The sequence below is a fragment of the Drosophila sechellia genome, chromosome 3R, assembly GCF_004382195.2.
Source record: "Drosophila sechellia strain sech25 chromosome 3R, ASM438219v1, whole genome shotgun sequence".
Taxonomy (NCBI): domain Eukaryota; kingdom Metazoa; phylum Arthropoda; class Insecta; order Diptera; family Drosophilidae; genus Drosophila; species Drosophila sechellia.
The window spans coordinates 18,960,110-18,975,752 of record NC_045952.1 but is presented as its reverse complement, the minus strand read 5'-3'; the positions used below and the strand labels follow the sequence as shown (position 1 = coordinate 18,975,752).

The following is a 15,643-nucleotide window of genomic DNA, read 5'->3' as shown; positions in this document are numbered from 1 at the left end:
AAGTATATATGTACGTATGTATGTATGGACTAAAATAGTTAACAAAGTTTGGCAATCAGTTACAGTTAGTCAAAACGAGTTTAAAACCATTACGCATGTACAACCAAAACAACAACTGGAAATCGAATTAGTTATATATAATAATTAATTTTTTTGTTTTCAGTATTATTTTAAATCTTTTTTCGTCCTGTTGCGACCCAGTTTAGGCCAGCTACGATTAGTAGAAATGCAACAATGTGTAAAGCGGCTTAAAAGCAACCGCCACAACCAATAGAATATCACACCAAAAAATGGCAGAGTACAACAGATCCAACAGAGATTGTAATCAGTGAGTGTGTTGAGTGTATAGTATGAGCAGAAATCGTGTTATAAGGGACGCGGACCTAACTAGCTAGGTAGGATGCGCAAGGACGGGCCTCAGGATCCTGGATCCGTGGTATCTAGATCTCGAGCTATGACCCATCCTGCCTTGAGGTTCGTGCCTGTACAGTGTGCTCTCGCGGGTGTCCGGGGCGTGGGCTTTGGGTACAACATTCATAAAGTTTATCTACCTCGGCGCTACCTAAGTTGTCGTTGTCGTTTTGCTAGCTAACAAAAGTAACTGTGTATATATATGTATAAAATTACCAACAAATTCATAAATTATTGTTGTAATACGTTTAGAAAATAGTGTCCATATATCCCCCACATGCATCTTCACACTTAACCTAATTTTTTTCGTTTTCTGTTTTGAAGAATTGACTACTATTAAATGGCAAATGTGTGCCATAGTTTCTCTTTCCACATTTCTCGGTTTTTGGATTTTGTTTTTTTTTTGCGTTTTTAAAGAGTTTACTTGTAATTACATACACTTCACATACACATGCAATACACAATAATCATTGTAATTGTAATTACGTTAAATGTAACTGGTAACATCATGCTAAGTACAGTATTCCTCCATTATACGAGACAGATTTGAGAGTTGAGTTCCCGTCTGTCGTATTTCATTACAGTTATCAGGGATTTGACTTTTAGCAAATACGTAATTTTTTAAAAATTATTTGGAGGGAATATTCATGATTTCTTTTTCAAATATCGCTTACATTGATCATTTCTTATCAAAGAATGTGATGTTCAGAAAATATTTCGCTTATCCATTGCACCGCTTGTGAGATTGTAAGTCTGGTAAAAACAACGAATGAGTGATGTTAAACGAAGGATTCGGTATTCGTTGAAAGAAATGCCATTATATGTGACGATATTATTAAATATTATTAGGTACCAAAAAGTGTAAAGCATAGTCGAAGTAATTCTGCGTTTAAATAAAAGCATGTAAAATGCATTAAATCTATTTTTGATCATCAGTTTACAACCATGAAAACATTGAAGTTTACATTTACTCTTATTATGTACATATATAGATGTACCATAAAATATTCGTTCATATCAGAATATTAATATGAGCACTGTATAAATACATATATATTTTTTTTGTTTTGTTTTGAATGCCATATTCGTGTGTAGGTGTCTGCGAGTTAAATAGGTATTACATGCTACGTACAATTTACGATCAACAAGAGGTTACAGCATCTCAACTAAATGCCATAAAGTAACAGTTTGCTTCTTTATAAAAGGGTCTCTTTGCATATTACAGTTAAAACTTACATCGTAGATTTGTGTAGTTCTTTGTATATGGTACTTAATCATAGCAGGGCCGATCCGTCCGACCCTAATGCCCAGTTTTCCCGGAGCGCAGGCCGGACATCTCGATAATACTGAGCGGTAAAGTTTGTCACGCCGTTCATCGCGTCTGTAGTCAGATCGCGATCGATCCTTGTTTGGCACAGAAACGAAGGGTTATGCACTGCATCCAGAATAGTATCTCATAATTTGGTATCGTTTTATTACTCGTCAGTCTAAATACTCTGAGATATCGCACTTAAAGCAAAGATTCGAAAGAGGTGCCCAACAGAAGATCCTGTAAATACTACGATGACGCCTAAAATGTCCACTTACTCGCTAAACAGGAATGCAATATTGCCTGGTGTACACGAAGGTGTACGGACTATGTATACATATATATATGTATATATATATTTTTTTTTTGTTTAAATGTATCTCTCGATTCGTTTTTAAATAAAATTGATATGTCTAATAGCTATTATCAATCGTTTTCAATTTCAAAAGGTTTTGTATTGTATTTCGAAGTAATTCTGTTGCGTTCACTAATTATAATATTCGGTTTTCCCTCATTCGGCATTATGACATTAATGGTAGTATGTGTATCTGTACGATTTACAAAATATTGCAAACAGATGCTGAGAATAAGTAAACCACACATGCAACTATATAGTGTCTTTGAATTGGAGTGCAAGTTGTATATACTGATGATTTGAGTGAATCTGACGACGTCTGAGCTAGAATTAGTTTGGCTTTTGAGGAAGCTGGAGCCGCGTCGGCCGCCATCTATTTATATACAGATTACTCTAAAATACGTATTTGCATTGCATAAATACAGTTTGTCTTTACTTTCGCTTAATGAACAATCACAACGCAGAGTTTTCGAATAAAGTGTGTAAGTGAGGAGGGAATCGCTGACGCAGATGATTCCGGAAATTATCGCTTCGAAATGTATAGGAATGTAGTATACTTGTAGTACTCAATGTCACAGATTGTCCTTTACTATGGAATTTACGATGTTGTAGGAAAATAAAAAGGCAAGACGGTCGTGGAAAAATGAAACAGTTGAAATCATTTAATTGGTAAACAATAAACATTTTGGCACAGTAATTGAAACTTAAAATAAAATATAAATAAATTAGGTGATAATTAATCTACGTCATTCGACTAGACGTTCGAGCAGATGCCTATCTCTACATTTATCTTTGTCTTTAGGAAACTTTTTTGAAAAGCAACAAAGTGCACACTCATGTCAACTTAAGCTAACGTAACCCTAGATTTGAACACTTACTTAAGGATAAACACTCATTTGTGGATACTTTATTTAATAATACTTAAGACTTATATTCGCTTGAAGGCATTTGAGCATAGAATAGAATCGAACAGTGTGGTTGGAACTCAGGCGGAAACGGAAATGGAAATCGAAACAGAAGCGGAAACGGAAGACGTGTAGAGAAAATGCACACAACCAAGCACTTTAACTACAGATGGAAACGGGATATACATAGATGTTCGGGCTGGTATTTGTACGCGAGAAAGTCTTTAAACGGCATCGAAGGCCCACAACAAACAGTTACTGAATGTGCTTTATATATGGTGGGCTGCTGTAGCTGTATTTTTTTCATGTATATCTGCTTACGCTTATTGTATATAACACCGAAAAATATGCAAGAATTATGTTGTCCGTCAACTAAATCTATGACTATTTTATGATTACGAATGCTATTGCGAACACAAGGCCAAGGAAATAGAACAGCATATGGATAAGTCCTCCACATCGGGGTATTTTGTACATCTCCCATGTATTTTATTTACAACTCCTGATTTGTAGTTTTCTGGCGAATACAACCATAAAAATTGCTAATAGTTCCCATCTTCCAAGTTTTTGTCCGGATGTGCGGGTCAGTTGATTACGTGGAAAGGGTCGGAAGGTATTTAGACTAAACGTAAGTATTTCATTTGGTTTTCAATTTAGCCCTGCATGCATCGGTTTACATTAAACTAGATTAAGTTACGCCATTGTCAATAACATACTACCCGGCATCGGCCTCAAAAACGCTGAATCAATTGATCAATTTGTTGTAGTACATTAGCTCACTGTCCAAATGGAAAACGTGTGATTCTTGTTGTTGTTCAAATTGCTGGCAGATTTACTGTTGTACCATTTAATTTAATATATGCTTGTATATAATAACTATGTATGTATATCCTAGGCCTATATAAAACTGCACTGTGAGTGTCTCTTTGTGTGTGTGGGTTTTTTTTTCGGGGTTCGAACTTCGAAGTTCAAGGTTCAAACCCTCGTTGTCTGTGTGTTTGTGTTCTTTTTTGTTTTGTCGGGGAAAGGGGGTCGGTCGGGGGAGAGGGGATCTAGAATTATAAATAGATTAATGTCTTTTATGCGTCTTGGAGAAATTTGAAACATATCCTTCCTTATCTGATTAATTTGCTAGACTCGTATTTACAGCGTCTTACAACCTACAACTTTGCGTCGTTAAAAGTAAAGTTAAAACTTTTTCTCAACTTCCATTTACATTGGTGTGCATTGAATTTTGTTCACGTTTAGCTAAAATCGTTTTTGATCTCACTCAATATCACTTGATTTCACTAGATTTTCTCTTGGGTTTTCGGTTTCTAAGCCATAGTTAAATAGTTTAGGTCTGTAGGTAGGTAGGTAAGTACAATCTAAGTAAAACTTCAACTACTCGGAGTTGCTGACTTGCGTCGTTAAAACTAGAACAACAATCATATATCGCATACATCGTACACCTAGGCATGTAATTATCAATTATATCAAGTATCTATATATAGAGATTCTCTTATCGCCCTAGTAAAGTATCAGTGTAGTGTGTTGCAACTATGTACGAGTATTTGAGTAGAAAAACTTGTAGTTAACAGTAATTATGCACTAGTATTTATCATAGATCGGGATTTCTCCTCAGCTTTAGCCATGGTTGTAGTATAGTTTTAGGTTTAGGTTTAGATTTAGATTTAGATTTATATTTAGATTTAGAGTACATCTACAGTCGAGTCGAGCAGAATAAACGCCTACTATAAAAAACGGTAGGTAGGTATTTCGTGTTACTTCAACATAAATATTGCACTTGCCTACAATAGTCAATAACAATTCAATTTGAACTTGTACCAATCCTTGGCTAGACTTATAACCTACAGCGAGTCGCAGTGTTTTCTACTTAGGGGATAGATAGAGAAGTGATTGAAGAAGAAAGGGGTTTGAGCTATAGATTTAGATAGACCTAGTGAAGAAATGCCTTTAACTACTACGTACACGTGACATTGATTTTTAGACCCAAATTCGTCTAAGCATAAATTCTAACAGTGGTAAACAATGCTTGCCGCATGCTTAATGCGATTGTCAATCGATTTTTGTTTGTTTGCTATATACGCCTCATGGTTTCCCTGTCCATGTCGTTGATTCCTCCACGGAATTGCTCGTCGGTGTCTACGATGGTGCGGTTATGGTTGATGTGGCGACGGTGGTCAGTCCAGCTCCAGCCTGGTTTTGCAGCTGGTGTTTCTGATCCGGCTCCTGGACGCGGTGCGTCTTCATGTGCGCACTGCGACTCTTCACCTTATTGAAGACCCTGGTGGAAGAAAGAAAGAGCAGAAGACGGGGCATCATGAGAACACATGGGTCTGCGGCACCAGTTTCGATCACTACTCTCTAAGATGCAGACTAGGCAGATTACTTCAACATTTAGATATATAATGGAAGCACATAGAGTACACAATTGTATAGCACATGCATAGATATAGCTGGGTAAAGAGTCATGCAGAGATACGAAGGAGACGACTTTAAGCTTTCTTGTTCACTTCATCTTACTTAGCCTTGTGTGGAGTTTAAATTTGCTTTGTTGTTACAAATAACTATGGAAAATAGAGAGTTTATGTTGAGGAGCAAATAAGGAAACAAATAAGTTAGTGATTAAATACATATACAACTCGAGTTAACGAAAGAGTTAAGAATGTGCGCTTGAATGATACAGCCGCTCTAGGCTTGTGATCTCTGTAATATGATGGATTTCATTTTTTCTTTTTGGGTATCCATAACCAGATCAAATTTGGATCACTTCGAAGGCCAGCTGTTCCAATATACATATGACAGATCGGAGAGGATGGTTCTTTAATATTTACATAAGTTATCAAAGGCATTTGGCGCTGTGAGTAGGATTAAGTCGAAGACAAATACAATAATACACGAAATTAGAGAACAGAGACCAAGTGAATGGAGTGTTGGAACGGAAGAGGTTATCGAAATGAACCGAAAGGTGAGAACGCAAAACGAAGGCCTCCTACTTACCGAGCATTTTGCCAGCGAGCTGTGCGTGTGGACTTGTGGAGCTGATATCAGTTACGGATACGTCTATTTGCGAGTTGTGACTCTTCGCTTTAAAATTGCAATTGCGAGTTGATTGTATTCGTTATTTGATTTTGGTTTGGTTTGTTTTGGTTTGATTTGATTCGATTTGATTGGATTTGATATTGGGGGTTTCGCATCATGGAACAATACAATACAACAACAATATAACAACAGTTAATATCGCTTGACGAAAACTCTAACTAAATGGCATAGTAGAATTCGGAAAGTGACATACGAATGGAACTAAAGAATCACCAGAGGTAACTACTCACAACTGAAGATCATATAAGGGAGTTGAAAGTGGGTAGCGATATAAGAACTCAGGAGGAACTGTTCGATAAAACAATAGGTACAGTGAACTCAAGATCTATTAACCAATAACTCGTATACGGTATTCGGCATACGATACACAAGTCAGTTTACGGTACAGCGTGCGTTTACGATCTCAACTCAAGTCAATTACGGGCACTCAAATCACTTGCGGATTTTCGAATTTTCATACGGATTTCACGTGTTTTTGGTTTATGCTTTTTGTGATGGAAATTGATTTGGGGGAATCTTACTTGCCGCACACCTTGCAGGGGAACTCGCCCTCCTTGGCAATCGGTATGTTAGTGGTATTGCCCATGCCCGCCTCCAATTTGGGCGTGGTCGAAAGCGCAGATGTTCCAATTGCTGCATTCGCATGGCCACTGCAGTTGCTGCCGTTTTGAGCCATGTTGCTGCTGTGTGCTGCTGCTGCTGCTGCAGCGGCATTGCTGGTCGCATTATTGCTGCTGCTGTTGCTGCCACTCAGTGTTGCACATGCGTAGCTACTGCTGCTGTTGTTGTTGCCACCGGAGCTGGCATTGCTCGCTGCGGCATGCTGCATGTTGCTGCTGCTGCCGGAGTTGCTGCTGCTGCCGTTGTTGGTGGTGTTGCTGCTGGCACTGCGACCATAAGCGTGTATGCGGACATGGCCGTGCAGTGCCGCCTTCGAACTGAAGCTCTACATTCGGCGCAGGCGGGGGGGCAAGATATTTGGATTTTTGATTGTGACATTCGAGCGTTATGTACAGGAAAGAGAGTAAAAAGAAAGAGCCAGTGAGGTGAGGTGGGGCGTTAGCGTTCGGTTTCTGGGGCGCTGCAGTACGTGCATTGGGGCAAGGGGGCATGCTGCTGCTGCTGCTGCTGCATCTGAGAGCCTAGAACTTACCGCTGAGCAGTCGGCGATCTCGCAGACATAGGGCTTCTCCACCGCGGGAGCAATGACTACCACGGGCTCCATCTTCAAGTGCGTCACCTTGTAGTCCACGCACAGCTTCTTCCAGAAGTAGTACATTTGCACACATTCGCCGAAGGACTTCGTTTGCAGCTGCAAGGGTAAGGGGTATATTTATGACAGCCTATCGTTTTGTAATCATTAAAGGAAACCCACCTCACTGGCGATCTTGCCAAAGTCCTTGCCATTCTTCTCTAATCCGCGCAAGAACTGCTCCAGCTCGTAGGCGGTCCACTTCATCTGGAAGGCGCCGGACTGCGTTTGGAGCAGGCTGAGCACAGCCGCCGCCGAGTTTCCTTTGGCCCGAAGCAGCGTTTGGAGCGCAACCTCCTCGGAATGACTGCCCATGGGCACGGCCGACGACTTGCTGAGGTCAATGTAGCGCATCAGGATCTTCTCGTCCTCCTGCACCTCGGGATTCCACATCATCTCGGCGCCGGGAGAGTCCCGCGATGCCTCCTCCAGCGGCCGACAGCTGGGTATCTGCGCCTGGTAGGTGGATCCCAAGTTTACCTTCGACTCGTCCGAGAAGTCCACCAAGCCCACCGAGTCCCCAAAGTCATCGTCGAAGGCGTCGAAGAGACCCTGACCCAGTTGCTTGCGCACATTGCAGTACAGCCCAGTGCCCTTGCGATCCGGATTAAGGATGGGTGCGGGCGTATAGTGGGTTCGCGATGGTTTGCGCAGCTTGGAACGATGCGGTGACAGAGTGTGGAACTTGGAGAACTTGTGCGTCTCCTGGGGCGCATTGGAGCGTAGTCGGCGCTTCAGAATGGAATTGGTTTGGTTGGACAAGGGCTGCAAATTAGCCACACTCGACGGGTTGGGCACGAGAGGCGCCAGGGATTTGTTGGCTATGGTTGTCGTGTTGCCACAGGCGAACATCAGGCCCGTATCGATCTGGCCTTGATTGGCATTCATTTGGCAATCGGTGGTGAGCAGAGATTCATTGCCCCCGGCTGAGGCGTTGCCATTGGATGTGGTTGCCCCACCATAGAGCAGTGGTTGCAGCAGGCTGTTGAGCGGCTGCATCCCCATGCCGCCCTGGCTGTTATCTATGTATTGTGTTTGGCTGGTGACTTGGGTGAATCCATGACCACCCACCAGGGGCAGCATGAAATCACCCTGCTGCTGACCGACTGCCGGCAGGGATTCCGTTTGATTGAGTGGTTGCTGGGGCAGCAGCAACTGTTGATGATGCTGCTGCTGCTGCTGTTGTTGTTCCTGTTGCGGTGGCTGCTCCTGCTGTGATTGCTGCTGCTGGTGTTGCTCTTGCTGCTGCGGATTCTGTTGCTGCTGCTCCTGCTGCTGGTAGATGTTGTTGTTGTCCTGAAGTGGCTGCTCCATGGGCTGTTGCATGTTGGTGGTTTGCATAGCCAACTGCTGTCTTTGCTGGCCAAACTCGCGGGGTGAGGAGGAGAGCAGCGGGTCCTCCGAATTGGGCATCATCTGGGATTGCAAGCCCAAGCCAGGCAAATAGTAGAGATCGATGATGTTCTCGCCCTGCTGCTCACTGCTCAATTGCAGTTGCATATTCTCATCGGGCAGGACTTCGCGCAAAACCTGCTTCACATCCTCCGCGGAACCAATGCCGCTGGTGAAGAAGGATTCCGAGAGCGGAGAGGTGGCATTCCTGGAGTCATTGAGGAACTCTTGATCCTCGTCCAAAAACGAGAGGTTAGTCTCCGCAAACTCCCGCAGATCGCATTCCGTATCGTCATCGGTGCCATTCAACAGGTCCTCCACTTTGATCGAGGGATCGAAGCTGCTCTCCTCCAGCACTGATTTCAGTTTCAGGATCTTCTCGTTGTCGTGCTCATTTAGCTGTTCAATGGTGGCCTCCCCCTCATCCGTTTTGAAATAGATGTGCGAGAAGTCCGTCTTGTCGCCGAAGAAGGTGTTACTGGCATCCACAAACTGGGCAGCTGCATCCTCGATGAAGGGCGAACTCTGGGCCATATTCTCGTGGCTCGATGGGGGAGTGGGATAGGCCAGTGGCGAGTGGAGCGGCGAGGCCAGGACTCCACCACCACTTCCACGCATGCTGGCTATCGCCTGGATCTGCGAACTGTTCTGCATGATCAGCTCCTTGGAATGGAATTGCTGGAAGGTGGGCAATGGCGTAGTGTTTGCGCCGGATACGCTTCCCGATCCGGAGTTGGCCTGTCCACTTTCCGGCTCCAGTTTTACCAGTTGGGTGTGCGCGCTGTCGCCGGCCTCGCTTAGCAGGGCAAAGTCCTCGGAATGTTCGCTCTTGATCTCCTCATCGGTGAGCAGCTCCATGGAGTCCACCGTCTGCAGCAGCATCTCGGTGTCCGAAACGTTGTAGACCTCGGCATCGTCGAATAGATCGGTGCCGTCACTAGTGTAGGTAACCGTGTAGACTCCCCCTCCTCCGCTCGTGATAACACTTCCCGATCCGCTGGAGTTGGCTACACCTCCAGTCACCTCCTGATTGGAAGCAATTGTCAGGGAAAGAGGCGTGCCATCGGCCAGCGAAAGACTTCCCGAGGAGCAGGTGCCACTGCTGGTCATATTGCTCTTGACCAGGCTGCTCAAGCTGCTTAGCTTGCTCTTGGTGGACACCACCTGGACATCGGAGGGTATGATCACGGTGCGGTTGTTGTTTGTGATGATCTGTCTGCCCACTGTCTGCCCTCCTCCACCGGCACCAATGGTGGTTAACTCGGTGAAAGCACCAACAGCATTTGTTGCCGCGCCACTGGAGGTCATCATTATACTGGATCCCGTTTGTCCATGGGATTGGTTCTTTTTCGAAGTGACCGCAATGCGAGTTCCGCGTTTCAAGAGCTCTATAAGTGTGGAATCCTTCGGATCCGTGTTGGTAGCGGTAGAGATTCCACTGATGGTGCCACCCGCTTTCAGCGCAGTAAGCGCACTCATCGTCGTGGTGGTGGGTACATTGTTGGTGGTTATCGTGATCGTGTTGGTTCCACTGCCCAGGTTAAGCGTCTTCGCCTGCTTTTGACCGCCGCTGAAGATCTCGATGCTCTGCGGCAGGCCAATCTGCTGGATACTGAGGCCATTGCTGCTCTTGATGGTGGTGGCCGCTGGGAGAACCGCTGTGGTTGTACCCGTAGTGGTGGTCATCGTCTGGGTGTGACTGCTGGTGCTCGTCTTCGGGTTGAGGAAGCTCTCCAGATCGCTGATCGATCGACGCAGGGTAGTGGTTGTGCCACTGCTATGCGGTGGTGCCGGAACCACAAAGGAGCCCTATATTATGGTAGATGGGTAAGAAATAAAATCCTGAACCTTCTTCGTTGTTCCTTGAACCCACCTTAGTCATGTCCTTGCGCTTGCTGATAATCTTCTCCTCGATTAGGGCGCGCACTCCAATGCTTGCCGTCTGCAGGGGTGGACCACTGGAGTCCTTTTTCTCGCTGCGCTTGGTTTCCGGATCCTTCTTGTAGTAGCCGCCATGCAGGCGCATGTGCCCATTGAGGGCGGGTATGTTTTTGAACTTACGGTGACAGAGATTGCACTCAACGGGCTTGTCAAGCTTCACGATATTGAGCAGGTGGGGATTCATGGTGCCCACAAGCTGTGGACTCAGCTCCTCCTCCTTGACCTCCACGGGTGAGTTGGAGGAGGGAGTAACGAGCTCAGAGTTGTCCTCGACTGTGACAGTCACATTTTGGGCACTATTTAACTGTAGATAATAAAGATTGATATTATATGAATATAAATACTTTTCTTTATATAAAGTCCACCTACCAATTGCATGTTCCATGTGCGCGGTCTGTTCTGCGATGGCGACGAGTTGGTGTTGATCTTGTAGGAACTGACACTGGTGGGCGAGGAGACGGTGACCTGGGCGCTCGTCTGCTTCGTTTGCTGCATTATCTTGCTGATGAGATCCAACTGTTCCCGAGTGAGACCCTCGCCCTCGAGACTCATCCCATCGCTGAGCGTGATGGTGGGCGAACTAGCGGTTATCACCGAGCCACTTGACGGTGACGGGGCCATGGAAACTGATCCTGATCCCGATCCCGACCCCGGTAACGAGCCCGTCGAGGAAAGCGATGAGCTGGCAGACGAGGCCGAGGATGAGGCATTCGACGAGGTCGAGGTGGTGGGCGACAGCAAGGTCACGCCCGTCTTGATCGGCAGATTCATCGCCTTGATCTGTTCATCCGACAGGGCGATCCCAGTAGCGGCATCCACCACCGAACTGCCCGTGGAAATGTACGTTCGAATGCAGGTGGCTCCGTCCGGGGAGCTGGCATCGCCGCTGGCCGTAGCCGGGGAAAGGCTCAATGAGCTGGTGGCCACGCCGGCACCACTACTATTGCTGGTACCGCTCGAACTGGCGGTGGGCGAAAGCGATTGGCTGGTGGTGGGTGTGGCTGCTCCGCCAGCATGGTGATTCTCCGAGTGGCGCCTCAATGATCGCGCATCGCAATAGGATTTGCCGCAGCCATCCGCCTTACACTCGTAAGGCTTCTTGTTCCGATGAGTCATCATGTGTCCGTTTCTGGGGGCGGTAAAGAGTTGGTGTGGGTTCAGTGGCTCAGCGGATTTGTTGGTCAAGAAATCAACAGATCAACAGATCAATAGAGCACCAGTTAGTGCGCCTCATTTACTTACAAGTGATCTTGCCGCTTGAATGCCTTCGAGCAGAGCGCACAGATGTATTTCCGCTCGTCGCTGTGCGTCAGTTTGTGCTTGGCCAGCGCCGAGGCATTTCCAAAGATCTTGCAACAAATCTATAAAAAGTCCGAGTGAAGAACGTAGGAGAAATGTAATTAGCACTGCCTGTCGGCTGCCCTCTAGATAATTGAAAGCGCTGCGCGTTCGAACATTTTAATGAGCCACATTGCGTATACGTTATGTTGGCTCTCTATGTTTTTTCCCCGTTTTTACGCCCACCACACACCGCATGCTAATTACGACCGACGAATTCCGAAACCGAAAGCTAGGCCAAAAGCTGGACCACATCCCTACCCCCCAAAAACTATCTGCAAAAACATCTGTGTTTGCCTTTGCCTGCCCTGCAGCGGGAGTGGAATTCCAGTACCCATCCCAACCCACCGCTGACCAAACACATCCTCCCAACATCCGCAGTATCGTAAAACGCGTCATAAAATGTACTTCACCGCCGTACTCCCCACTAGACGTGCACAAAAAAAAAGCAAAAAGATGGAAAACCGGGACTTGGAGACGCAGCACTTTGAGCGGCTGTCAGTTTTATTGACAGACGTCGAGACGTGTTGAATGCCCCTGGCTGTTCGATTTTGGATGTGGAAAATTTTCACACGGCTAAAAAGCGCTTTAAATCAATAATTGGTTTACGAAATCAAGAGGAAGGTGAGATGAGGCGGTGGTATGAAGCCAGAAAGTATAAGATTATATGGTGAATGCATAAGGCAAGTTCTCAAAGATGTCGTGTTGCACGTAAAACATTTCTTATTTTTTTAGCCCCCTAAATGAACGATCACCAAGTAGTTTGCCCCAGTGCCACAGATGTGTTTGAAGAATTCTCCTTAAATGATTTCTACCCTTTGATGGTCTTCTCACAATTCCCTGAATTATCAATGCTCGCATGTGGTAGCCCCCAATGGATTGCAGCTTCACAGCCAGACGGGCTCTGCGCTCAATTAACGCCGTGTATAAACATAACATTAGTTCCAAGTGCCAGTCCGCCGGATTTTAACGAGCTGTAGGGGATCTGCAGGTTTAGATACAGATACGACTTATGATAGATTGAGGGGGGCGATGCGTAGGCACTTTGAGAACTGGGCGCGTTTCACCTGCCACTCGAACGAGACGACCTTAATGTCTGTTTATAAATATTGCACGACTGTCTGCGCGACATGTTGGCATGGCTCAGAATGAGCGGCGATAAATTGGCGATTAGGCCACGGATATATACACTATATATGTATATATACTTATTATATAGGATAAATGAGTGCCGCAAAAGCCGCAGCGGATTTGCGTACACACCTGACACTGCTGCGGTCCGTGACGCGTTGGCGATGATAATTTGGGTCGATTCTTGCGGGGCGCCTCGACGCTTATGATGCCGCCAATGCCGCTGGCGGTACCGCTCGTGTTCGTGGATGCCGCCGATGAACCTAATCCGCTCGCGGGAACATGCCGTCCGGTGCCCTTGAAACTCAATCGGTGCCCGCCGCCGCTGCTGCTGTTGCTGTCGTTGCTGTTGCTGTTGCTGCCGTTGCTGCAGTTGCTGCTGCTGCTGTTGCTGCCAACGCTGATGCTGCTGCCCACCGAGGAGGCGGTACTGAAGTTGCTGCTGTTGCTGCAGTTGCTGTTGTTGTTGTGCTGATTGAGTAAACTGGCCGCGCTGCTCGTGCTGCTGTTGCTCATAATCTGCGCCAATGTGGTGACATTGGTGACCGTGTTGCTGCAGCTGCTGCTGCGTATCAAGCAGTTCTTGATGTAGCTGGTATTGCTCTTGCCACTGTTGCTACTGCTGCCGCTGCTGCTGCAACTACTAATGCTACTGCTGTTCGTCGAGGTGCTGACCGAGTGCACACTCCGCCTGGTTATGGTTATCTTGTTGGGATTTGTCAGATGATTGCTGCTCGTCGACTTGGTCGAGCTATTGCTTGAAGTTGCTGCTGTGATTGAGTTGTTGTTCTTGAGTGCTGTAAGGAGCCATAGGTAAGGTAATAGGTAAGAATCATGGAAATATATTCAAACGTGTTACTGATAAGAAGGTATAACTACCATGCACACATGTTCGTATAGTTCACTTACAGGCTGTCTGAATGGTGCCCAAGACATCTGCCAACATTTCCGGATCCGGATAGCCGATGGTCAGCGCATTCTCTAGCGTCGACGCTGGCGCACCTGCAGCGCCATTTGGTGACGTCGTCGATGTGGCTGCCGCTGCTGCTGCTGCTGTTGCTGTCTTTGTTGCTGCTGCCTCCAACGCGTTCGCATCACGCAGTTGCAGAGTGACGGATCCTTCGGTGCCCACGGATGCGCTGCACATCAACACGCGCGGCGCGCTGCTGAGAGTCGTCAATGGCAGATGGATGCTCTTTGGTACCTGCGTGTAATAGTTAAAAAATTCAGTGAATTCATGGTAAGCTGAGGTGATTGTGGCGGGGGGAAGATCGGTGGAGTCAACCAAAATAGCTGCCAAAAGGCGAGGCAGCAACGGCCAGCGATGGCTGTCAGGCGAGATTAGTCGAGATTATTGATAATTCACGGCAACTGTCGCCTAATGGACGACGCGTCGCATAATTAAGTGAATTTTAATGCATTTCACTTTGAGTACGACAAGTGACTACTGTGCCATGCCCACCGCGCCAACGCCCACGATTCCCGCTGGCAGTATGTACTGAAGCATATCGAGTATACGCCATGTGGCCCATATTATCAATGCACTTGGGAATAAGTTTTGCGTATTCAAACATTCTTCTTAATGAACATTTTGATTAGGGGTAGTTAGGGTGGGAATTTTTATTAAAGAAAATAATTTGTACACTCGCCGCCATTAATGAAAATGCCATTTGAATGTAGCCATATTTTTCAGCAATGGTTTTTCCTAAGTGTGCTGGTCGCCGCCTTCTTGGCACTCACAAAACAATGGTGTATTTTGGTCCGTCATTTATTTGCCTCGTACACTTGGCAGCCCCTCGACATATATTAATTTAAATGCAATAAAAAGTGCACTCATAAATTGGCTAGAGAGTGAGCTAATGGGGTCGCAGGGGAGTCCGTTGTTAGATGGGGCAATTAATGCTGTATAAACCGCAACCGATGACCAATTAATGTGGCCAGCAATTGCCCATAACCACAAAAGAAACGCGAATGAAAATAAATAAAACACCAGAGCATAAATTTCCAAAAGTGCCTGCGACTCTGACCACAATGCAAAAAAAAACAAAAACAGTTGTCTGTATTTCAGTTTGCAGTAGTATTAGGAAAAACCAGAACGAAGATGCATAAAATTTCACGCAAAGTAAATAAACAGCAATTTTATTATTGTTTAAGTTGGGGGCAAAAAAAAAGCGAAAGAAAACACGGCTGGCTAATGAAAAAGTTCCCTCAATGAACTGGAAAAGGAGCCACAAGTGGCACGCCTCCGCTTTAATGTTCTCTGCCCCACAATTTGTTTATTTAAATGTGCCCAGTCTATGGCTATGAGATATAAATGGGCCGAAGCAAATTAGACTTATGTTTATCAATTGTTGTGACGCTGACGCTGCTTTCAAGCGAGATGAGCACGTCCATTTCAGGGAAATCTCCATTTTCCAGCAGCATCTCATACAGGTGAGACGGCGATCTTCTAATCGAATGGGTTCATAAATTATGTTTACGCTAAATCAATTCGGGTATCAAGT

The 15,643-nt window shown here is 45.6% G+C and overlaps 1 protein-coding gene across 7 annotated transcripts in view; it reads right to left on the bottom strand.

Moving 5' to 3' along the window:
- Nucleotides 1–727: 727 nt before the first annotated feature.
- The window catches only part of LOC6621926 (mucin-5AC), a 31,177-nt gene continuing 16,261 nt past the window's right edge, over nt 728–15,643 (bottom strand). For 3 of the 7 annotated variants that reach the window (XM_032721376.1, XM_032721377.1, XM_032721375.1), the window contains 9 exons: nt 14,049–14,343; nt 13,272–13,936; nt 11,913–12,031; nt 11,040–11,799; nt 10,603–10,974; nt 7,461–10,538; nt 7,239–7,397; nt 6,607–7,031; nt 728–5,267 (listed from right to left, as the gene is read on the bottom strand). In XM_032721376.1, the coding sequence (XP_032577267.1) occupies nt 5,126–5,267; nt 6,607–7,031; nt 7,239–7,397; nt 7,461–10,538; nt 10,603–10,974; nt 11,040–11,799; nt 11,913–12,031; nt 13,272–13,936; nt 14,049–14,286 (5,958 nt within the window). In that variant the 5' untranslated portion in view covers nt 14,287–14,343 and the 3' untranslated portion in view covers nt 728–5,125. The other 4 variants (XR_004362044.1, XM_032721378.1, XM_032721379.1 and 1 more) reach the window with 4 other exon arrangements.